A 27368-nucleotide genomic window follows, 5' to 3' on the forward strand; every position below is an offset into this window, starting at 1 on the left:
AACTTGTAATGGTAGAAAAGCTTGTGTTGTGCTACCAACAAACTTAAACCTTGGTATAATTGTTTCAAAGTTGGACTATTTTCAAGCTGTGCATGAATATGACGGAAAATATTTAGTTATCTGGAAGTCTTAACCCTCTCAGATGAATCAAAATTCCATGAACATTGCTACTCATTCAATGTAATGAAGTGTAAGGGAGGTAACTCACTTTACATTGTACCCAAATATTGCATGGTTATTTTGTATTTGTTATCTATTGACTAGAATGACAATGGTTATTTTGTATTTGTTATCTATTGACTAGAATGACAATGGTTATTTTGTATTTGTTATCTACTGACTAGAATGACACAGTGGTTTTTTTTATTTGTTATCTGCTGAATAGAATCTCAGGGTGGTTACTTTTTCTTTGTTATATACTGACTAGAGTGACAGTGGCTATTTTTCATTCACTAAAATGACACAATGGTTAATTTTTTTTGTTATCTATTTTCTTTAACTGATTTTCTTGCACTCTGGACCTCTATGAAAAATGAACCATTATTCAATGATGCTAATTTGTAGCTACACATATCAATGCATGTCAAATTTTATCACTAGTAAATTTGTTTGTTTGGTGCTTTAAGGCACAGCAACACAAGTAGGTTATCAGTGCAAAGGCAACGGAGTCAAGTGCATTGGCCTAAGGACACACCATGATAGCTGACCCAGGCTGGTACTGATAGTAGGATTCAAACCAAACCATTTCAGTCATGGGTTTGACACACTAACCACTCAACCACCATGGCTGCCACTGTAGTAAGTCAGCTATGAAACTCTATTATTGTCTGCGGGTGTCGTGAAACAAGACATGCCATATAAATGCCTGATACTTTCACAAATTTCCACAATGAAATTATCCAAACTGAACAGACCTTATTGATAAAGTTAATTTTTTCTACCAACGGCTTACACGGGATAATATAAGTGAGTTTCAAGCTGTTCTCAATTTAGAATGATTCTATTCATATACTTCAATGAAAGCAGTATCTAGTGTTTTAAAATTGACTACAATCATTAAAATCACTGAGAAATGCTTTGTTCATTGTTATTCCATTCGTTGCCGGGGGCCCCTAGTGGCCGAGTGGTCTAAAGCGCTCTCCGTTACGGATCACTGCCATCTCACCTCTGTCTGCGTGGGTTCGAGTCCAAGGCTCGGCTAGCGTGGGTACGTGGGAAAGCCTGCCAGTAGCTTCTCGTGGGTCGGTGGTTCTTCCCTGGGTTTTTCAGGGTTCTTCCTCCACCATTAATACTGGCCGCCATGTATAGCCTATCGTGTGCTGAAAAATGGCGTTAAACACTACAACAACAACAACCATTCGTTGCCACACTATATCACAACGATTAATAACATGTACCTAAATCATACAAGATTCATGGTTGTACAATAAACATATTAAAAGCAAATTAATAACCATATTGTACAATGCTGTGTCATATGTCTGCAGTTATTAATGCAGATATGGTTGCTGGGATAGTGATACCAGTGTTTCACTACTACCTATGTAAACACAGGTTAAAAAATTAGACTTACAATTCCTTTCACATTTTCATCCTTCATGTCAACCCTGTTGACCTTGAGGATGTGGTAGCAGAAGTCGAGAGCCTCAAATCGTCGCTGCTGATCAAGTAAAACAATCAGCGTGCAACCAGCCCAGTTCAGACCCTCACCATACAACTCTCTGAAACAGACAAATTTATTAGATACTTGAACTTACAATTTAATCAACCATTCATTTCAGCAGTCCTGTTAATACTTGTGTTTATAATGACACTTTGGTAATCAGTCTACATGCAATGCCCAACCAAGCAGTCCATGAAAAAACATTTCTTAACTTGTTGTGAAGTTGGTTGGTTTTATCTGCACTTTTAATACATTACTGTCTATATCATGCCTTGACTATTTGAGCAAGTGAAACTGACACCAGGGCCCCGAGTGGCCGAGTGGTCTAAAGCACTCTCCATTACAGATCACTGCCATCTCACCTCTGTCTGCACCGGTTTGAGTCTCAGATTCAGCCAATGTGGGTATGTGAGAAAGCTTGCCAGTAGCTTCTCGTGGGTCGGTGGTTCTTTCCGGGGTTTTCCTGGATTCTTCCTCCACCATTAATACTGGCCACCATGTATAGCCTATCGTGTGCTGAAAAATGGCAATAAACCCAACAACAACAACAACACTGGCAGCCAACCCAGGAAGACCAGAGCAGGTATGAAACAAAACAAAAAAACTAAAGGAACGGTGGACAATTTTCTCACAAAAATATTTCCCCACCTCTCTAACACCTCACCTCTATGATCATGGTGGAGATGACTCTATAGTTCTGTTTTTGAAAGCAAACACAATACTGGTAGCCTCCTATGGTGAGTTAGTAAGGGCAATAACTCTTACAGAGCTCAAGGATGCATAATGACTGTTAGTATGTGTATCTACACAAAATGACATCCATACCATATCAAAATATAACTGAAAAAAGTAATACAAAGGGTAATAAGTATTCCAAAATTGCAGAAGAACAATTATTTGCCAGATAATCATATCTGCCAAGTTGAGCAATCCACTAAAAAAAGGAAAAATTTGGTTACCTTCACAAGAGTCTGTTGCATTCATCAGAAAAATGATTAACCATAACTATACAAATATAAAATTAAACTGGACAAAGATTCATCAAAATATTTTCAGCAACAGTTCAAATGTTATACTCTGGACAAGGATATGAGACAAGTCACAGAATTATACCTTGCCTTGCTGTGAACTCGACCTTGAGGCTTGGAGGTGGGGACATGACTACTGTCTGGTCATGATAAATATGTCCAACTGTTTGTTACAAAGTTATTGGCCAGACAAGCAAATGTTAACAGCTGGTCAGACTGAAAATGTCATAATATAATGTACCAGTCTTAAGATGGGCATGTAAAAATATACCAAATTTTACAGCAATACATTAAAATCTGCTGCTCTAACAAGATTGTCATACAATTCATTCAGCTGCAACTATAAAGGGCCCATACTCCAACAATGATTACATTGCTAACCTCTACAATGGTCTTATGGACAGGACATAAAAGTGTTTCTATCTTATTTTCTGTTTGCGTCAGTAAATTTCAATAAATCAACAATGTATATGTGCACTTTTGGATGGGATAAAGACAGCAGTGTAGTGCAATATAAAGAAACGAGAAAATGCAATAAAGTGAGGGAACATATGTTACTCAGATGTGAGGCAATAATGATGAGCACAGAAAAGTAATGGAACAGGCAAAAACAGGGGATGCCATTCCTACAGTACTACACCCCTGGATAAAGAACATTCTGCATAATAAATGGCCAAAGGTCTAAGTCTATGGCTAAAGGTCCAAGTCAATGGTCATACGTCAAAATCAATGGCCAAAGGTCCAAGTCAACAGTGAAAGGTCAAAGTCAACAGTGAAAGGTTCAAGTCAATAGTTAAAGGTCAAAGTCAAGTCAAAGGTTTATTTTAATGGTCAAAGGTCCAAGTCAACAGTCTAAGGGGTAAATCTACATGCTTAGCACAGTAACTCTTCAACACTGACTCAAGTACATAACCCTGAGACTTACTCAATTGTGAATTCATGTTCTCCAACTGGCATGCAGAATACAAACTGCATTGCACTCCAAAGTCGGTGGAACTCTGTGCACTCATCGATGTTCATGACACCATTTGTTGGTGGTTTCCCCCTCCAGACCTCATCATCCAAATATGAGCGTATCCGAGTCAGTAAAACCTCAAACATAGAGAGTCCACAGCAGAGTCTCTCTCTGGTCAGTAGGTCTCCCTCTGCTGCAATGTCTGCTTGCTGTAGAGAAAGACAGTGAAAAACATCATTCTCAACTGAGAGGAAAATCTGAGGATTAAAATTTTGTATGTAACAGATTTTCATGGCACTCACAATATAAACAGAGATTTAATGCTGCTGCATCAATTAAGTTGGTCAAACCAGCAACACAATTCTCCAATCCTCAAGTTCAAGAGTATTATCAAAAATTGTTAAATACTTCTACAAAAAAATGAATGTAGGCATTGTCCTTAAATGCGATTCTGGGTAGACTTATATGTAGTGCTTTGAGATTAGAATGGTGTACATCTTTTGGACAGTTTATCATGGATTCTGCTATCATAAATTCTGAAATTTTAATAAATTTTGGGAAATCTTTCCAATTAATAGTTTCACAACACATATCGATGCTTATGTTTCTATTCTAAAACCTGTTGGAGAGGGGTGGATTGACTTGCAGTAGTACTTCATGTTTACCTTCTAAGTACAGGTAAACCACTGATTTTCTGGCACCTTTGGTTCCAAAGCCTTGCTGGATTAACAGTTTTGCCGGACTAGCCAAGGTCACATAATAATAATTCAACAATACAGGTATAAATGAAACATGTTTATTAATTACTGTACTTGCAAAGAATGTTGCTGTACTAGCACTCCCAATGTGGCTAATGTTGGAATTTTAGTGGAACTTTAGAGTTAAGCAGAGAGGTCAGGAAGTTGAGGGCTGTCAGGCTTACTGTCTGTTACATAGTTGATTGCTTCATTATGGGTTTCTGATGCTGCAGGTGGGACATCTGGGGTACTTGAAGTCACAGGATTTTCAGATGTACTGCTCTGATACACATTCTTCTTGGCTATCTTTTTAAACATTTAATCCAAGCAAAGTTGTTTCATGTGTTTGGATATTACCCCGTGCTACTTTTCATGCATCAAATAAAAACTCATTAGCTCTTGTTGTGTCATGCAGGGATGTTGCTCTAGCCCTTAGATTAATTCACCTGACAACTCAATTAACCTGTCAATAGCAAGTATTTCACCTACATCTGTTTCCAATTCATCACTGTTAATTTCATCATTTTCAATGTTTTTATCAGGATTCAGAATAATGTCTACAAATTTCAGAATCAGTAAGGTGATAAACAACAGGTACTTCTTCATCAACATTAATCCACTCGGCCAGATTTTCTTCATTAAGCTTACCTGCTACATCCTTGGCAAGAGGTCCTGTAACACCGTTTGCATATTCAAGCAACTCATGAACATCTTCTTCCTCCTTTAGTACATTAAATTCAGTGAAATCATTGTCAACATTTTCATTAGGTGAATTTTCAAACATCAAGGCAGGCCACAACTTATGCCAGCCTTTCTTTAGTGTTGATGCTTCTACCTTCTCCCAGCCACAGCACGTCTTTCATGCTGAAATCTTTAATAAATGTCAGTACAGACTTGCCAGCATTAACTAAATCTAACATACATTGCATGAAAAGTTTGTGATACTTAGCCTTCACAGAGTGCAGTATTCCTTGGTCTTCGGGTTGGATAAGTGATGTAGTTTGGTAGTAAATACACTGTATAAGCATCTTTTTTTACACAGGAATTCAGCTTTGGGGTGAGCTGAACAGTTGTCTAGAATAAGTATAATTTTGCAGTCTTCTGGCAGGCCACCAGATGTGCAGTGTGCTCTTGCTTCAGGCACAACAGTATTTTCAAACCATTCTAACATAATCACTTTGGTAATCCAGCCATTTTTATTAGCATGGTATGTTACTGGGTAAATTTTAACACCTTTCAAGGCCCTAGGGCATTTACCTTTTCCTATCACCAATGGTTTACATCTGTGTGTGCCTGCTGTGCTTGTGCATCCTAAGATGGTAACTTTATCCTTAGACTGTTTGAATCCTGTGAGCCCTTCTTCGTCTTCCGTTGTTAGCTTCCTTTTAGGTGTGCATCACAAACATAATGCAGTTTCATTTGCATTATACACCTGCTCAGGACTGAGATGCTCATCAACTACAAGCTTCTAAAATTCGTCCACATACTCGGCAGCTCCTTTGTGGTTTGCAGACCGTTTTTCTCCACAAACTTTATGCATGGAAATTCTATGACGCTTCTTGAACCTTTGACCTGCCCGACAAGTCCAATCCATCACCCCAACGCAGTCAAAACCATTCCATCATCAGTTGGTCATGCCCAGTATTCTTACCATCTTACAGCTTTTTCTAATGTTCATTCTCTTCTTGGAATCACTGTCTGAATAGAATTTCAATATTTTGTCCCTCTGCTTCTTTATATTGTAAACAGTTGATGAACCAACACCATATGTCACACAGCTTTCACAAGGAAACACCACAGTCCAGTTTTTTCAACAGATCTACTTTATCTTGTATCAATATTAACTGGTGTTTGCACTTGACATGACCACTGACACTTGCATCTTTCTTAGAAGCCACAGCTAGGGTTAAACGTAAGTAAAATAAGCCAAGAATCACACAAACTACAAGTATCACCAGCAACTCACGTAATTTTGTCTGACTAAAACAGGTGCCAGACCATCCATTGACAGAAAATCGGTGGTTTACCTGTAGTAGTACTTCATGTTTACTTTGTATGTATTAACTTGAAGTAGTACTTCATGTTTACCTTCTATATATTATCTTCTAGTACTTCAAGTCCACCATCTATGTATTAACATGTACTTCTTCATGTTTACCTTCTATGTATCAATTTATGGTACTTCATGTTTACCATATATGTATTAAGTTGTAGTACTTCATGTTGGAATTGTGTTTCAGTTTTATAGAGTATTTTTAGATGTAAAACTGAAAGTTTGAGATCAAAATATGCTTTGGTATTTGGAGTTGATGGGATTTCAGTTAACTGGGAAGAGAATGATGATATTAAAGAAGGATAATTTGGGGCGAAAAAATATTTGGTCTTCAGGGGAATATGGTATGCTGAGGTTCCACTGTATACACACATTTCTTTTTAACAAAAACATTTCTACAATTATTTCAAGCACCATTGTAAGTGGCACACAATCTATTCAAACCACTACCTAAATCTGAGATGTCTCCCTTGATATATATATATATATATATATATATATATATATATATATATATATATATACATATATTCAAACCCTGGTGGCACTAGATCATTACTTTTATTACCAATTTTATTAAGGCTACAATGTTTGTTAATTCAAACTATTCTGGTAATGGACATTATGCCACAGACATGGAAGACAAAAGGGTTCAAGTTTACCCAGGTTTACTGGAAGGAAATGAATAAGGACATGATCTCCACTAGATATGATGCCAATTCATGATACCTGATTCAAGTCAGCCTTGCCAAGTGGAAGGTACTATAAGGGCCATTTTGACCAAGGTAAATGGTCATCTTTCCAACATATATATAAATAAATAATTCTGACATAACTTTGAAAATTGGCATAAAAGGTTATCAGAATTGATGTTTCTATTAACTAGCCTTCAAATAAACTTCATTTATAAGCATGCTGTAAATTACTTTATTTTCAAAGCCATAAAATTTTAGCAGTGTATTTAGAGCTGTGTCAGCTAAATGTTGCCATAGGTATCATATGGTCCTGTTGAAGCAACAAGGATTCCATAATTCAGTTTACTGACCAAATTCATGTACCCCATGTGAACTATGAACATGAATTGCTTCCCTTTAGGCAGTGTGATCTGAAGGTGGTAACAATATCTGATGTTTATAAAGCAAATTGTGGGGAGAAACTGTTATCTCACTTGAAGGAAATTATGAAGGACACAGACCATGCATCAATTGCATTAGTCCAAGTCAGTGTCATTACAAATGTACAGAATTTTCATGATGAAGAATTTTTGCATTCCAATTAAAGCATTACCAATCAATTTCAATGGTCCTCATCGTTTATATGCATATCCTAATTAATAGCTCTCAACTCTATATATAGCCTTGGTATTAAAACAAAGAAACAAATCATGCTTTATGACTGCATATGGCAGGGAAGGTGAAACCTCCATATCAATGAATTCTGGGAGTGGGGGTTAAAGCCAGCTTGGCTTATATTTCATTGTGACTTTAAATTTGTGATTTAGTTTACCTTCAAAATCATAAACATTGGTACCCTATAAATGTACAATGATTCACAGTATTCTGTATTTACTTAATTGCATGCACTCAAAGACCAAACGGTTTAAAGTGAATCAACCTTCAATGCTACAAGACAAACAGCATTATGAATAGGGACTGAAATATTTTCATAGGCTGATGCTATGATAAATTTATTTCAAGGTAAAATCTATTAGAATTCAATTTCTTAAAGAGATGAAAATCTTCACAAGAATCTCACAAAGGAATACTCTTCTTAAATGAAAACAAAAAATTATTTCATGACAGAAATCCATGGGTGAGAAGGCATATTGTTTAGAATGAATTACAAGAAAAGCATATTTTGGATTGCTCTATTACCTTTTGATTGCCAAGTTTTGAAATGACAGGGACAACTTGTAGGGCAGCATATTTCGATTCCAATTTCTTCATAATTGTCTTCAATTCCTGTTCCTTGTCCTTTCTGCTTTCCCCCTCTGTAATACATAACAAAGCATTGTTTTGGTTCTGCAACAATGTGCATCTTTTGGTTTTACAAGAATTCAATATGTGCCCATGTTTGAGCTGAAATAATGTGTTGATGGTGGAGCTAAGATTGAGTTGTTAACTGCACTAATCTGTGTGTACAAAGACTATATCACTTTAACCAATGTAGTTATATGCTATCCTGATTATCTGTGTGTACACAGATTACATCACTTTAACCAATGTAATTATATGCTATGCTGATTATGGGTGTACACAGATTACATCACTGTAACCAATGTAGTTATAGGCTATGCTGTTTATCTGTGTACATAGATTACATCACTGTTGCATATGCTATGCTGTTCATATGTGTGTACACATATTACATCACTTTAACCAATGTAGTTATATGCTATGCTGTTTATCTGTGTGTACACATATTACATCACTTTAACCAATGTAGTTATATGCTATGCTGATTATCTGTGTGTACACAGATTACATCACTGTAACCAATGTAGTTATAGGCTATGCTGTTTATTTGTGTACACAGATTACATCACTGTTGCATATGCTATGCTGTTCATGTGTGTACACAGATTATATCACTCAAACCAATGTAGTTATAGGCTATGCTGTTCATCTGTGTGTACACAGATTACACCACTGATGCTAATGTAAATGTGCTTTGCTGTTCACACACATTACATCACTGTAACCAATGAAGTTACAGGCTATGCTGTTTATCCATGTGTACACACATTACATCATTGTAACCAATGTAGTTACAAGCCATGCTGTTTATCCGTGTGTACACACATTACATCATTGTAACCAATGAAGTTACAGGCTATGCTGTTTATCTGTGTACACACACATTACATCATTGTAACCAATGTAGTTACAGGCCATGTTGTTTATCTGTGTGTACACACATTACATCATTGTAACCAATGAAGTTATAGACCATGCTGTTTATCTGTGTGTACACACATTACATCATTGTAACCAATGTAGTTACAGGCCACGCTGTTTATCTGTGTGTACACAAATTAGATCATTGTAACCAATGTAGTTACAGGTTGTGCTGTTTATATGTGTGTACAAAGATTACATCACTGTAGTCAATGTAGTTATAGGCCAAGCTGTTTATCTGTGTGTACACACATTACATCACTGTAACCAATGTTGGTTGGTGTTGGTGTTGTGTGGTTTAATGCCATTTTTCAGCACATGATAGGCTATACATGGCAGCCAGTATTAATGGTGGAGGAAGAACCGGGGAAAACCCCAGAAAGAACCACCAACCCACAAGAAGCTACTGGCAAGCTTTCTCACATACCCACATTGGCTGAATCTGAGACTCAAACCCACACAGACAGAGGTGAGATGGCAATGATCCATAACGGAGGGCGCTTTAGACCACTCAGGCCACTTGGCACCCTGTAACCAATGTAATTACAGGCCATGCTGTTTATCTGTGTGTACACACATTATGTCATTGTCACCAATGTAGTTATAGTCCATGCTGTTTATCTGTGTGTACACACATTACATCACTGTAACCAATGTAGTTACAGGCCATGCTGTTTATCTGTGTGTACACACATTATGTCATTGTAACAAATGTAGTTACAGGCCATGCTGTTTATCTGTGTGTACACACATTACATCACTGTAACCAATGTAGTTACAGGCCATGCTGTTTATCTGTGTGTACACACATTACATCACTGTAACCAATGTAGTTACAGGCCATGCTGTTTATCTGTGTGTACACACATTATGTCATTGTAACAAATGTAGTTACAGGCCATGCTGTTTATCTGTGTGTACATACATTACATCACTGTAACCAATGTAGTTACAGGCCATGCTGTTTATCTGTGTGTACACACATTATGTCATTGTAACAAATGTAGTTACAGGCCATGCTGTTTATCTGTGTGTACACACATTATGTCATTGTAACCAATGTAGTTACAGGCCATGCTGTTTATCTGTGTGTACACACATTATGTCATTGTAACCAATGTAGTTACAGGCCATGCTGTTTATCTGTGTGTACACACATTTTGTCATTGTAACAAATGTATTTACAGGCCATGATGTTTATCTGAGTGTACACACATTATGTCATTGTAACCAATGTAATTATAGGCTATGCTGCTCATCTTGGTGTAATCAATCTTGTTAAAGGTAATGCCACACCAAACAGATTTCATATGTATTCTTTACAGTGAATGAACATACACTCTAGTCATCTTTATCTAACATCCATTTAATCAATATTGCATTTATATAATACAGTAGTCAATTGATTATTAAATGATGTTTCTCCAATACTACTTATCTGACCACATCATTTCCACATTTTTTCCTGGATGAATTTTTTTTTTAAGGTTCACATATGACCATTACTGAATGGAATTTTAGAACATTATAGCTTATAAAACATGCATTTTATAAATCAAAAGTTGTTTCTATTTAATGACTCTCCCAAAAAGTCTGAGTCCACTGCCTGGATGTCATTTACCCTTAGAATGCCACTGTGTAGGGCATCTTAGCGCATGACAGCAAAAGTAAAAACTGGTTTAAAAAGGGTATAATGGTAGCCACATAGCAGATAGAAAGGGGAATTAACCTGTAAAAGTTGCTTCCCTTCGTCTATTTAATGTGTTGATAGAAAGACATTACATCTTTCCAGGACAGCTGGATTCAGATGGTAGCCAAGACGGTTATCCCTAGTGTAACATGATCAGGCAATATGTTTGATGGAGAAACAATAAACTCTATACATAGCTGTAACAGATATAACAAACTGTTGGTTACTATAAAATAATGTGGTATGGTCACTTTCAGAGCATTATTCAAACCTTGTCATTAGTTAAAATTATAATTGAATATAACAATTTAGGTTTCTTTTGGCATCAACACATATGGAATTTTAGCAACTTATTACATGGTTCTATTCTGAATTAAAATTATATATTTAATTAACAATCTCATGTTCTGAGTATTCCATGTACCCAAATAATAAAAACTGACTTTAAAAAATGCTGATCATAAAAATATATAATAATCTTTAAAACAGATTTCTTAAACAAGAACATTTAAGACAAAGAAGAGTAATAACTTCTGCTTCTTGAATGCTCAACTATTATTTACCTAAACTTCAAACGAATTGGGTTGTTTTACTCTGTGTACTTCACATACTATTGTCTGTCATATACATACTCTGTGTACTTCACATACTATTGTCTGTCATATATGTACTCTGTGCAAGGGTAGCTGTTTATCACTGACTGGCCTACCTTTTAAACATCTCTATGACAATCAACTATATAAACTGCCCAAAGATGAGTTTTCCATTGGCACTAAGCATGACTACTTACTGTCTGTACAAGATACAAGTATATATCATGTGTGTTTCCCACTCTTTCTTGTTGTACAACAACTATTAAAAATTCATGTGTGTATGGTTTGACAGCAAAGTATCATTTTTTTCATGTGACACGCCATTTTATAGCAGGTATGCTAAAATTTTACATAACTGTCTTTTAGCTGATAACTGCTCATCATACACTCAGGTTTGTCTTATAAAAATTTGAATATGACAAATTTCATGTCATAAATGAGAATAGACTATCTGACTCTACACGTGACAATTCATGAAGTTAATATAAGGGACCAAGGCCCTATATTCTTGAAACTGAACATGAAAAAAAGTTCAAAGTCAGAAATATTTACCTTCTGTTACTCTGTGTGGAATAAAAACAAAACCATACAACTTTCAGGATTGACTTCACTCCAATTCAACATGAAAAACTTAATGTAGATACAGCCCAAGTGTCTGTTGTAAAAATTAGGGTTTCAAGTCCAAGCTTGAGTTTCTTGCTGAAATCTTCAAGAATATAGGGCCAGATAATATTTAAAAATACATTCTTATTTGTAACTATTCAACAGCATAAATTATACCTACTGAGCTATATTCTTACTTACAAAGAATATTGTGCTGTGTCTTACTTGCCAGTGCGTCTTGTCAGAAACATGAACACAACACTGTAGTACAAATTATTGATGCTACACTACTGCTGCCATAACCACCAGGTATGAGAAACTTAAGTATCCCTTATTTGTCTTCGACGCAAGATATGATGCAAAAGCATTGCCATCTACCACTGAGGCAAGATACAAAAAGTATCCCTATCTGCTCTAAAGCAAGATACAACACAAAAAGTATCCTACCTGCTACTGAACCAACATACACCACCAAAAAGTAATGTAATCTGCTACTGAGGCAAAATACACCATCAAAAAGTAATGTTATCTGCGACTCTGGCAAGATACACCACCAAAAAGTAATGTTATCTGCTACTAAAACAACATACAGTACAAAAGATATCTCTCTTGGGTCTCAAACTCAAACCACCATGAGCACTGCATGAGGGCATTTTCGATGGCCCAAGGGCTGCCCCACCTTTGTTATCTCTCATGACACCTTGTGATGCCAATCATTTTGTGGGCCACATGATATGGCTTGGTGGGCTGCATGCAGCCTGTGGGCCACATGTTTGAGACACTTGCTCTATCTGCTACTGAGGCAAGATACACACAAAAAAGTATCCCAATCTGCTACTGAGGCAAGATACACACAAAAAGTATCCCAATCTGCTACTGAGGCAAGATACACACAAAAAGTACCCTAACCTCTACTGAGGCAAGATAATCACAAAAAGTATCCCTATCTGCTACTGAGGCAAGATACACACAAAAAGTATCCCTAACCTCTATTGAGGCAAGATACACACAAAAAGTATCCCAATCTGCTACTGGGGCAAGATACACACAAAAAGTATCCCTAACCTCTACTGAGGCAAGATAATCACAAAAAGTATCCCTATCTGCTACTGAGGCAAGATACAAACAAAAAGTATCCCTAACCTCTACTGAGGCAAGATACACACAAAAAGTATCCCAATCTGCTACTGGGGCAAGATACACACAAAAAGTATCCCTAACCTCTACTGAGGCAAGATAATCACAAAAAGTATCCCTATCTGCTACTGAGGCAAGATACAAACAAAAAGCATCCCTAACCTCTACTGAGGTAAGATACAAAAAATATCTTTATCTGCCACTGAGGCTAAATAAATGCACAACAGTAAAGAAACCAGAAACTTAAGAACTCACCTTTTACAGGGATGAAGGGCTTGGGAATGATGTTTTGGAAGGGAGCTGCATGTTTCAGATCACAAACTTCCTCCTGAGTCTAGAGAAAAAAATATATTAATGATAGCTGTCACACTGATAAAATTTCCTGATCATGAGAAGGTATATTATTAATTACAGTTTCTTTTGATTTTGTATTTTCTGAGAAAACATGTTCCATGGGCAAAAATGAACATAGGATATGAACAATTAGAACACACATATGGAAGAATGAACTTGAGACCCAAGTGGGACTGAGACTGCTCATTGGTTTCATAACAATCTAACTGCCAAACTGCAAGAGCATAGCCAGGCAATATGGCTTTCTGTCAATTTATGAATTCAATAAAAAAAAATGTTGAGCAGCTGTTGTGAAAAAGTAAATTAGATTTCAGTATAATTTATCAAAAAAAATATCTTAATGCCAGGAAGTTTACAAATGGTTGAATATGAAGGGAGGGTTTTAAGAAAATTTTATTTTAGGAGTTTCCTTTAACTTTTAGCAATCAAAGATGAATTTGCTGATGGATCAGCATCATTAGATAAAACTGAAAGCAGGGTATTTTCTAGGACGGAAACATTTTTTTTAGGGATTATGGGGCAGCAGTTGGTAGAAATCTGGGTCATAATGCTGCTTTCTAAAGATTTCACACATGTAATTTCGTTCAGTGCAACTGACAATATGTGTTATGAAAGCAATCATTTTGCAGTTCATCTATTTTTGTATCAATATCCTGATTTAACAGCACATTAGCTTTGTTTTCCAATAATGAAAAACCATTACGCTGTTTAAAATATTTGGAACAGTCTTTTCTTAGAACAAATTGTGTAAATCTTTTTTTTTATTTTTGATGCCAGATTGACATCGATAATACAGAATTCAAAGGCCTCTAAGCAATTATATTTTCTGTCAAATTTGCTGAAATGTTTTAAGCAGTTTTTGAGCTGTCTTTTAAAGGTTCTGTTGTTGTTGTGGGGTTTAATGCCATTTTTCAGCACACGATAGGCTATACATGGCGGCCAGTATTATTTAAAGGTTCTAGAGTCATATCTGATGGCGGACTATAGAAACGGAGTCATATCTGATGGCAGAATATAGTAATGGAGTTACAATTTATGGCAGACCATAGTAATGGAGTCACATCTTATGGCAGACCATATTAATGGAGTTACAACTTATGGCAGACCAAAGTAATCGAGTCACATCTTGTGGCCGACCATAGTAATGGTGTCATATCTGATGGCAGACCACAGTAATGGAGTCACATCTTATGGCAGAATGTATTAATGGAGTCATGTCTGATGGCAGACCATAGTAATGGAATCACATCTTATGGTAGACCATAGTAATGGAGTCAGATCTTATGGCAGACCATAGTAATGGAGTCATGTCTTATGGCAGACCATAGTAATGGAATCATATCTGATGGCAGACCATAGTAATGGAGTAATGACTGATGGCAGACCATGGTCATTAATAAAAACTAAAAAGCTCTTCTTGCCACAATGACTTCTGTCAAATGTTATCAAATTCTGCCCAGTAGTTTTTGTGAAGTCTTGAAAGTTGTTTTTTTTTGTTTTTATTAATGGTGGCCATACTTGATGGTGGATAAGCATCCTATGAATCAACCAATTTTTTTCCTGGAAAAATGTTTCTTTAATAATACTTACCTGATCAGAAAGTACTACCACCTACTTGCAAATCCAGCATTCCCAAGCTAAATTTGTAGCAATGAATGCTAAACATTGTCTTTGCACATGGGTAGAAGTTAAAGTGGACTCCCCTTCATAGAACAATTGGTTCTAAATCCCCAAAACGCTTCAGTTCCTAATGGAGCAGAATGGATGTTCTCTGTGTAGGTGTAACTCCAGGAAGGATGGGAAAATGTATCTCTATTATGATCAGGTATGTATTATCAAAGAAACATTTCACTCTAAGAATTAGTCCTTCAAATACACTACCAGATCATAATACCATGAGAATAAATAGGAGGTGGAGAGTTACATTCCCTTACCCCCGTGAGGCCATCTCCAGTCCCCTAAGGTATGTGAGGCAGCTTCAAGGCAGAAAACCCAGCTGGAGCACTGCCTCCATATGCTGAGACATGGCTGTAGAAAAATTTACCTCCTGCAAATCCAGCAAAGATATAATGCCTCATTTTTTCAGTAGGAAGGTAATCTGTTATACTGTAGCAATAAGTCCCACAAAGACTAATTGAACCTTCTTGGTTGAAAAGATCTATTAGTTAGAAGGTGGATAAAGTCAACTGTTAAGAGTCGCTCAAATGATGCCGGTCAGAACCCATCATACATTCCACTTTGGGCATTGAGTCAACACATTTGGGCATTTGAAATCAGAGTTCAACAGTAGGTCAATAAAGCCATTTCTTGTCCTAAAACCTGTTCTTCTGTGATGTCCTATGGAGTCAGAGATTTAGAAATTACAACCTTTTAATGTGATATAAGCTGTTTCTGTTAAAAAACTGAAAATAGGAAGTTATCTAATAGGGATATCGATGCCTTAAATGGAGAAAATGAGACCATGCTTCCCCTCGTATGCCTTCAAACTAGAGAGTCTTGTTGTTTGAACAATTCTCTCCACCATTTGTTGTGATAAGATTTCTGGGCTTGTTTAATATGATCCAGACATGCTGGTTCAAGAGCCCTGGATTTGGATGAAATGCCTGCCACAGCATTAACCTGAGCAGATGATGAAATAACTATATTTTTCCTTGGGATTGCCACTGCCAGATTTGTCACAACATTTATCAATGATTGTTCCCACCTGAAAGGAACAATCAAGATGAGGTGACACTCAGATTCTCTTGCTTTTTGCAGCACCTTTATAATCCATAAGCACATACATCCAAGCCAATCCAGTCTTTGGAAAGAGTGTTAACTACCCATGCCATTAATTCTTGGAATGGTAAGACAAAGGTTGTGAGTTTTGCATTCCACCTGTGGATTTGCCACTGATGACAGCACCTTAAAAAATCCTAAACAAGGAAGCTGAAGTCCAGGGATTTGCTTTCTGAGATAACTAACCACTGTGGAGTTGTCAGATTGAATGAGAATGCCATTCCAGCTTAGCTTTTCCTGCAACAAATATAATGCTCTTACTATGACTTTTATCTTAAGAATCTTGGACATGCAGCAGAAGGAACCTGAGTGAGCATAACTTCCACTAGTCTCTTGGAATGAAGGATGGAGATGGGCACTCCAGCCCACTATGTTAACATCAGTCAAATTTGTAGGTTGTACCTACAAGGCAACACCCTGAATAAGCCAAGTTAATCTCTCCATTTTCTGCAATGGGATTTTTCATATGCACAGAGACTGTTAGAACAATGAGGTCCACTGCCACACTGAATAAACCCAGTAAGTGAAGGAATTCTTCAGTTGTTTTCTGCCGGAATTTATGTCACAACAGAACCTATTTTTAATGTGTTCTTGAAGAAGTAAAACTCTTTTCAGATATGTTTTGAATCCCATGTCCAAGTGGATAAATTGCTGAGTTTGAATTATATAGAACTCTTCCTTATTGTCAAGGAATCCTTGACTGAAGAGAATTGGTTGTCCAGGTCACTGGATATCATTGTGGAGATTGTTCTGAGTCAGCCATTACTATGAGTAAAGATCCAGGTAATGAGCCAACAAGTGAAGTGCCATGAACTTGACCCTGGATATAGGAGGAATAACAGTGAACATGATACTGAGGCTATCTGAAACCACTTGCCAGTCCACTGATCATTGTGGCCAAATTCTTTGCCATTGGACAGAGATGAATGGGTGTCTTCCTCTCACTATCATATCTGATAAGGGTGGAGTAAGAATTCTGTCATTACTTGTAATAAGGAGGCTGTTGTTGAGAGAAAGTGTGGCACAGCATGACCCCCTTCTCTCTGCTCCTTGTCCATGTTTGTTCTTGAAAACTATGGCTTTCTAAGTTTATATGATCGGAGGGACTGTTTTTCTGTCTGATGTGTCCGAGGCATGTCATTTCTATCTATTTGATTATTTCCCTCAAAATATTTCTTTCTCTGAGACTGTCTGCAGGAGATTTGTTTCTTCAGTGGGCTCTTTTTTTCCTCTACCTGGCCATCAGAAAGGGAGAAGAGAATGGCTGCAATCTATGATTGGCTTTATGGTGGTAATTTAACAAGGTGGAAGGGGAGAGCACTGCCATCTCTTTCCACCAGTTGAAGATTTGTCACCATTGTTAAAGTGCTGGCCAGTATGTGGTATGCAGATCTGTATAGCACCCATGCCATTCAAGCGAAACACTCCCATTAATGTCTGCTGAAAGTCATGCTGGAGGATAAAATTACTCTGAACTTCATGGAGGACTGCCATCAAGACTAAGTCCAACACCGAGCTTACTCCAATGACATTTCTGACGAACTGTTGTGTCATCAAAGGACTTCCAGTCCATCCACATGGAGGATGATTTTGACATTGCCTGGGCTACCTGACCAACTGTTGTTTGTCACTACAGGACTTCCACTCCATCCATACTGTGGATCATTTTGACATTGCCTGGGCTACCTGACCAACTTTTGTGTCATTACAGGGCTTCCAGTCCATCCATAATGAAGATAACTTTGATAGTCCCAGAGCAATATGTCTCTGTTTACTGCTGGTGTGTTTAATAGAATCTTCCACAAAACATTTGATCGCAAGTGTCACTGCAAAACATGATGACATTAGGATCCTGCAACTGTTTAAGTAACTCTGCATCTCAACCAATCAATCTATCTAAGCAACACAATAGGTTTGTCACTCAACCAATCAGTCTATCTAAGCAACACAACAGGTCTGCAACTCAATCAATCAATCTAAGCAACACAATAGGTTTGTCACTCAACCAATCAGTCTATCTAAGCAACACAACAGGTCTGTCACTCAACCAGTCAGCCTATCTAAGCAACACAACATGTCTGTCACTCAACCAATCAGTCTATCTAAGCAACACAACAGGTCTGTCACTCAACCAATCAGTCTATCTAAGCAACACAACAGGTCTGCATCTCAATCAATCAGTCTACCGAAGCAACACAATAGGTCTGCATCTCAACCAACCTGTGGTGTGAGTTAAACACTGGTTCATCTCTCTTGATGAGCAAATCAATAGATACTGCAACAATGGACCAAGCTTTTCATGGAGGAGGAGGACAAAACCCTGGTGGTAACAAGCAAAAGACATCAATACCTCTTGTATAATCTGAGGTGATATTGGTTAAGATTGTCTAAAATGACAGCCAAACTTATCTATTTGCCAACTTCTCTGGCAGCTTGTAACCCACAAGTGATTTTAAAAATTAAAGCCTTAATGATATAAAAAATGAACAAAACTTAGTAATTTAATTCATCAATTTATCATTTTTAACCCATATATTGCCAAGGGGACTCTAACACTGTCATACTGTTTGCATTTCAAACCAAATGACAGTTCCTGTGCTAACCTGGCATCCATGCATGCATGGTTGAGTCTATTTCTTCCAACAACAGGGTGATTTAGTTCATCATCTATTTTATAAACTGCTGTTATGTCCCTTGAAACCAATATACACAGGGATCAAACAACTCATTATTTTGAGAAATTGTTTGGAAAATATTAAAACCAGACATTGCAAATACTAAATGCAGGCAACATAAGATTAACTTTCCACTGTATGTGTCATTCCTTCACTATAAATGGACTTTTCCAAGAAGTGGAATCAGACCGTGAGCTGGCTCATTGTTTACATTGAAAACTCCTGCATGGTTTGAAGCATGACCAAGAAAATAGTGTTAGGACCCTGGTAATAATCATTTTAGAAATTGCTAACTAATGAAAGAAATGACCAATTTTCTGCATTTTTTATATCCTTGATGATTTTCATTTTCAAAATCACAAAGGGATGTACAAACTGCTCGGGGATAGGCAAATATTATAGTAAATCATCCTGACTGGGATATGGTAACTTCCAGACGATCACAAAGTATGTTTTCCCTTTGAGTGACATATTTTATCTCATTTGAGTACTGGGGCACTAATCTGGGTAATGGGTACCCTGAATGTGACACTTGAGTTAATTTTTTTATTTTTAAGAGTACCAGTGATCTGGTGTCAGATAGGCATGCCATACTGAACAAAACATTTTCCCCTTTGACTTTAAGGGCAACATTAGTCAATGTTTACAATAAAGCTGCAATTCTACGATAGACAGGAAGAGTCATTGAAAGAAAGGAGCAAGGAAATGCTGGAAATATAGACAGAGTATGCTTCTAAGAGAAGAAAGCTACTCTAACTTGCCTGGTGTTAAATATTCTTCCAAAATACTTTATGAAGGTTTGTAAGGTCTCTCAGCTGGGCAGAGAATGCTACTCGGCATGAGTAAATGTAGTAACTGAGTCACACAAGGGATTCGATGACAATCTTTATATCATGGGGAGATCACTCTGTCTTGCCAGCACATATGTGACAAGACCAAAAATTTAGCTCCCATAGCTAAAAATATTTTAGCTGGGAGGGTTTGATTTGTGAGGTAGTGGTAGTACTCCCTGTGGTAATACGACCAGGTATTGTATTTGAAGAAGAAAATGTGTCCCTTACCATGGATTGCTCTACTAGCTCTACTAGGAGTGTATATGCTACATGTAGGACATTGAGATAATACATCTGAATCTTGTGTAGACAGCTTAGGCATAGCAAAAAATTACAGTTCTTACCAAGGACAGTTGTACAAAAAGATTACACACTAAAGTACATGACATTCAAATGAAATCAGGTGCATATGGCTTCCTTACCAAGGCCTGCTCTACTAAAAGACCAAATAGGACTGCATTGCCAATCTCCCTAAAACTCTGGAACACCTCTGTCCTGAGATCCGGATACTGAATCAGATCACTCAGCTGTGCCTGGTAATACTGCATAACACCTACAAAAAACACATCATATTCAAAAGCTTATTGAAAATTGTTAACTTCTGATTACTTTAAATTATTTAGCAGTGTAATATAATTTAATTTTGTTGCATGACAATAAATGACAATTTTGCCAGTGGTTTCAATCAATAATTAGGAATCAGCGGTATTAATGTCTGCAGATCAATTATCTTCATCAAAATACACCTTAAAAATCCATTCTTGTGAGACATTGTTCATAAACCATAGCAGCAAAGTTTCATGATTTCATGTTCTCTTATAATTGGAATATGTTTTAACTTATTCTTTCTAGCTTTTCATTCATCTGGGTTGGCTGGATGGCAGGTTTTTAATGGCGCTTTCTGCATTATATGTGCCTATATCAAGCTGAGGAAATGGGAGTTAAATGCCTTTCCCAAGGACACAATGAGTCAGCTGACCCCAGTTGGCCTGGGCAGGTACTGTGACAGTGATCGTTTAGTTACTTGTCCGATGCTCTACCAAATTAATTCCCAAACTCCCTTCATTTTACGAGGTTGATTTAATTTTAAATATTTCTTTTTAATGAATTCATTATTTAACAAGGAACTGTTCCTGATTTTGACAAATAAACTTCTATTCATGTATGTATATACATCACTAATGGATTGGTGGCTTGTCTACCACTTTCAGAACTCATTTAAAAATTTTCAATGAAAAACCTAAGCAACAAAAAACAATTTGTAAAATTTTTAATGAAGTATTAATTGGTTATATAGTCAACAGATCCCTGCCCAATTATACTGAAAAATGATTGGTTATAATTAAAATGTGACATATCTTTGAATCCAGTGATTGTAAACAAATGAATTGTAATTATTTATTTAAAATAAAAAACAGTGTGGATTATGAAGATTCTTCCCAGCATCAGCCAGACAAGAAAAACTTATTATGTAATTTACTAGTTATAAGATTGTACATACTTCAAGAAAACTAATGACTGGTGCCAATTTGTCAGTACCTGATGTAATAGGTAAATCCAAGATTATTGTCTATAAATTACTGAATAATTAGGGGCCATGGGTGGATGAGTAGTCTAAATTGTTTGCCTTTCTGATCTCTGCCATCTCACCTCTGTCCATGTAGGTCTAAATCTTGGGCTCAGCCTAAATGGGCATGTGAGAAATCTTTCCAATATCTTCCTGTGGGTCAGGGGTTCTTACCATTTTCCTTTGTTCTTCTTCCAAAGGTTTTACTGGTCACCATGTATACCTATCATGTGTTGAAAATGGCATTCAACCCAAAACAGTAAACTAAATAGTTACAAAGAAATTAATTTTTACATTTTACAGAAGCTGAATTTCAAAGTAATTTACTAGTAATAAAAGTTTACTCGTTAAAACAAAGAATGTTTTAGTCCTGATCGGGAATTATTTGATATGATAATGATATAAAACTACTTTATAATACTTCTGAATTACTATCCAATCAATTTTTACAAATTTCCCCAAACAAAACCAAGAGTCCCTCAAGGAGACTAAACACTCTACTGGTCCAAAAGAATGTCCATGAATCTAAGATAAAACCTTTTTGACTTTTTAACTGCTAAGTACAGAAAGCATCATTTCAAGACAGATGAAATGGTGGCCATACTGAAAGCCATCAGCATCATTTTCAATTAGGACTAACTGGACAGCACAAATATGTTTTTGTAATGGAACCATCCCGTTGTGTATACAACACGAAATCATGTATTTGTGATGCCACTGCAATTTACAAGGGAAAATTTGGTGATAAAGGATGATAAAATTTACCCCATGGCCAATTAAAAGAAATATTAACTGCAACCAAGAGCTGACAATATTAATTTTTGGATGACTGCCATGGTGGCCATGTTGAATTTAAGATAAGTACCTTGTTTTGTTTAGACCATCTACATCTCATATAATGTCTGTATCAATGTTAATATATAACCTCCCATTCAGGATGAGTTGCTAAAATAAGATTTATTTCAACATGTACACCATGTTGGCTTTTTATTTGTTTCAAGGCTATGAATATCATTCAGACCCACTAAACCTTAGCATGAAATTCTGTGCCAAATTCCATGATTTTCCTTCTTGTAGTTTTGGAGCAGTAATAGCAAACATGTTTTCAGCGAACACTGGACCAACTCTGGATACACAGGTTATCATATAAGCTAATAAATTTCCAATGATGTTCATAAATTTATCTTACCCCTTCAATGCCATATTAAGACTTTAATCTCAAAATTCTGAATTCTGTCTTCTATAATTACAACTTTAAGACAGAACTGAGAATTCAAAATTTTGTTTTGATTCTGAAATATCTTTAAATTTTTCTTAATTACGTAACTGTGTAAAACAAAATTCAGAATTAAGAATTTTCTCCTACAACTCTGAATTTTTCCACTAAGTCTGTTTGAACTTTTTACTTCCAAATTTCATAAGCATATGATTAAAACAAATTCTAGAATAATTCCAAAAGGTATCTGGATTGGTATGCCAAGTTCTCAATTCTGTCCAACTGAAATTAAAGTTTGCATAACAAAATTTCAAAGTCATGTTGCCCAACATTCAAGGATACTTAAATTTCAATGTGAAATTCATTAAACACAAATACCGCTGTTTGCAATCTGTTGAAATATGGAAATACAAAAGAGAATGTCACATTAAAACTGGACATGATGAATTACCGTTTCATTGTCTACTCAGTCATCAATATACCTTGTTTTCAATGATGTGTCAGAACTTCATGATAATCGGTATAATTTAGTAACATCCTATGTTACATAAGCAACATAAGTTTATAAAACTGACCTCAAGTCGTAATTCAGCAACACAAGCTTCTATAACTAACTATGTATTAAATCAGCCACATAAGCTCGACTCAATATGTTAAATTGATAACATAAGTAAAACTGAATCTATCTGTTAAATTTAGCAACATAAGCTTGTATTACTGGTTCTGTGTAAAATCTGCAACACAAACTTGTGTAACTAACTCTGTGTGCTAAAATGGATTCAAATTCACAATCTACAGGTTAAGTCTACATGGAACAATTGTAGTCTGTGTTAATAGCACAGATAATATATCCCTTTTCTATTTATTTTATTATTGCTAAAATAAATAACAAGTTTTATTATTTTGAGCATTACTAAGTAAAGTGTTCATGTGTGTGATCAAGGCCAGAAATGGATGAACAGTTTAGGCCTAAAATGTATAACTCTGACTAGAAGATGTTATTATTATTATTATTAAACTCCCAGAATGCTAGGGAGGATATTGGGGTAAAAGAATATATTTAAATTTGGCTTGAGGATTCAGGTAATACTACATAAAACTGGACCAAAGGGATAAACATAATTTATGATATTGGTAGTTGATAGTGAGGAAATATGAATATTTCTCTAAAAACCTGTAATCCTAGTAATAACATTTTGCAAGTCTTTTCTTTCCTATATAAATTAGCAGAGAATGGTTGAATGGGAGGGTTGAATTTGCAATGTGGTAGCAGTAGTATTATGACTGCATAAGATATTTAAAGAAGAAAAATATTTAAGCTACCCTTGATGAGGAATTTTATTAACTAACCTGGTTCTATATTGTTTTAAGTGCAACAGTGATGCTGTAAAACTATATAAGGGAGGTAACCACTCTGATTAGCCATTTCCTCTCTGTCTTTAAAACTGGACTTGTGTCCCTTTTCATATCCTGAATGGCCTTTCAAGGTCAAAAGGCATGAAGAGCAAAGCATATAAAGTGCCTGATTATTAGCAACATAATCTATTCTAAGTAACATATAATTAGACTGCATAACATAAACTCTGAGGGATAAAAACCCTCCAAGTCAAAATCTGGAACATGGCAAAATGAATATTCCATAGCTATATTGATACCATTTTTTCATAATATTTCATCACTGTATTTGCCAACCAAACAGCCCAGTTCAGGAAAAATATTTGGCAGACAATGGCTTTAACTTTAATTAGTACTGTCTACATAATGAAAAGGAAAAATTATGTGTTTTGTGTTAGCACCTATGGTTCATCATCACAAAATATAATTCATCCAATCTTTCTCTCTTTTGAACTCAACCTCAACAACTTTATACCTGGAGAACCATAGTCATAACGAAGAAGTCGACAACTGACAGGCATCACCTCCATGAGCGTTGTGACGTACTCATTTAAAGTGCCCTTCAGCTGAAATATAAATCATTAAATAGATGTGCTTCATTCATAAGCCTTTCAACTAAATATAAATCATTAAATAAACATACTTTCTTCATAAGCCCTTCAGGTGAAATATAAATCATTAAACAGACGTGCTTCCTTCATAAGCCCTTGAGCTGAAATATAAATCATTAAACAGATGTGCTTCCTTCATAAGAACTTGAGCTGAAATATAAATCATTAGATAGACATACTTCCTTCATAAGTCCTTCAGCTGAAATAGATATTGGTCATATTAATTTAAATTAGGGCTGTTCTAGAAATAACAGTTCGGGGAAGATATACATATTAAAAATTCTTTTAGCTTTCTTCAATAAGTATGTGGCAGCCACAATTAAAATCTAATGGGAGGTTTATTAAAACATATGAAATGACAGCAACCAGTTTTTAAGTAAAATATGATTCCAGACCTGCCAATCCTGACGAGTCCATCTCAGTAAGGCAGTTGATTTTTTTCTCTAAGATTGACCAGTTTTCAGTAAGGTGTAACAAAAATATCAATAACTGCTATTGTAAAGCTGGAAAATGTAATTAAAAGCTCGACACATCGATGATAAACATTATGTTCAATTGAAAAGTTTGTAAAGTACGCATAGACTTTATTTACCACTAGTACAGTTGCACATACTCTAGTTCCAAACCCTATGCAGCTCAACAGCTTGTTGCTCTCAACTTGACATAATTCTTGGAAATTCTTTTCCATTTCAAATGATGATGGCAATTGTATCTCCCGCCATGAGACATACTCAAATTTGCACATAATGTCCAATAAAGGTAATTGTGTCCTTTCCAGCTTTGATTCACAAGAATCTGAATACTCCTTTTTATTCTTCTGTGTTGATTATGAACACTTTTCTAGAAGCTTATTTTCCCTTTTGTCTTAAACATGCATCGCTTTCTGGAAGCCAATTAAAAAAATTCTATAATCAACAGCTTGATCATGCAGACACTTCGCATGAAAAATAAATGCAGTTTAAAGCATCTGGGGTACTGCTGTAAAGTTAGTCTGGTTCCCTGACTAATTTCACTAATTCTAAGATGAAACCTGGATCCAAATAAAACACTGATGAACCAATTATCCGGATTTTTTGGCAACAATGTTTATTCCGTAGTTTTTGCTAGTATGCCGTAAGTCGGTATTTTAAACGTAATTTTTGTAAGACTTACGGCAAAATCGTAAGAGTTGGCAGGTCTGTGATTCTTCAAAAATACTTAAATGATTGTAGTTCATTACAAACACCCCACTACCTCACAAATCCAGCTGTCAAAATTCAACAAAGACATGCATAACCTCACAAATCCAGCCATCCCAAGGTAACAAAGACATGCATAACCTCACAAATCCAGCCATCCCAAGGTAACAAAGACATGCATAACCTCACAAATCCAGCCATCCCAAGGTAACAAAGACATGCATAACCTCACAAATCCAGCCATTACAAACTAACAAAAACACACCACATGTAGTTTGTTTTAGCCAAAATAGTACTAAAAGGTTTTGAGCTTGATGGAGCAGAAGACTAGAGTGGTCTATTCATGGACAGAGGGACCGATGCCAAATAATGTAAATCGAAGTAGTAACTAGAGCAGATATGCATGCTCTGTAAGTAATTCTTAGAAGGGTATGCCCTTTTATGAAAGGATAGGTATTATCTAAGAAATATATTCTACTTCAAACATAGGTATCTTTTTCAGATATGTTCCTGTACATAAAACTTCATGCAGCTAACAGACTCATAAGAAATGCCAACTATGGTTAGCAATGGTCTTGTGCATGCATGCAGTTGGAAGAAAATTTGTTTTGCTCCAACAAATCCAGCAAAGTTGAGTAACCTGCATCATTACATAGCTCCTGAACAACCTCATAAAGCTTTTAAAAGCTGGAGGCATTCTTGCTCTAAGCAACTCTTTCCATCACTTGTTAGGAGAAATGTTTTGTACTTGGGTTTTTTGGTAAATGAACCTAGGGTACAAGATAAACATTTCTGGATTTGGCTGGAAAATTTGCATTTGTTGCTGTTTCAGAAAATACATGATTTTCTCGGGAATATCCACAGCTAGGTCTTACGAGGTCTCAGATCCACAATTTTTCCCACTTGCAATCAGGATTAGTCTGTACTCCAATTCCAGCATGGCTTTTTGGAATCTGAGGGTTTGCCAAAAGGCATGTGCAAGTTTAATTTTTTCCAATGCTGGTGATTACATCTGTTTTGATTAAAAAAAGGCTTCATGGTTTTTCAAGTTTTGGTATCCTCATCGATATTCTCATAGCATATAAACCTTATTTTGTCCAATACTGAATAGCTAATATCCCAAGATGCTTTGCGTCAAACTCTGTTCAGTCATTATTTTTGTAATAAAATTATGTAAATGCTTTCGTACTGGCACAATGGCAGCTAACTAGTGGGCATGAGGAGAGTTAACTTCTAAGAGTTGGTCCACCTTATATATATATATATATATATATATATATATATATATATATATATATATATATATATATATATATATATATATATATTAAAAGAGAGAGAGACAAGGGGGGAGTAAGACGCTTCTTTATCTATCAGGAAGGGCTGGATCTTTAGAGGTATCAGA

General features: G+C 36.1%; 1 protein-coding gene across 1 annotated transcript in view; it reads right to left on the reverse strand.

Annotated features, from left to right (window-relative positions):
* The window catches only part of LOC149796740 (cytoplasmic FMR1-interacting protein 1 homolog), a 123931-nt gene that overhangs the window by 10321 nt on the left and 86242 nt on the right, over positions 1-27368 (reverse strand). The window contains exons 23-28 of the mRNA XM_089961388.1: positions 24650-24740; positions 20419-20549; positions 13612-13690; positions 8311-8426; positions 3617-3855; positions 1574-1721 (exon numbers count right to left, since the gene is read on the reverse strand). Of these exons, the coding sequence (XP_089817514.1) occupies positions 1574-1721; positions 3617-3855; positions 8311-8426; positions 13612-13690; positions 20419-20549; positions 24650-24740 (804 nt within the window). The remainder of the gene's footprint in view (positions 1-1573; positions 1722-3616; positions 3856-8310; positions 8427-13611; positions 13691-20418; positions 20550-24649; positions 24741-27368) is intronic.

Source organism: Sinohyriopsis cumingii, chromosome 6 (assembly GCF_028554795.1).
Source record: "Sinohyriopsis cumingii isolate HCF-2022 chromosome 6, ASM2855479v2, whole genome shotgun sequence".
Classification (NCBI taxonomy): Eukaryota; Metazoa; Mollusca; class Bivalvia; order Unionida; family Unionidae; genus Sinohyriopsis; species Sinohyriopsis cumingii.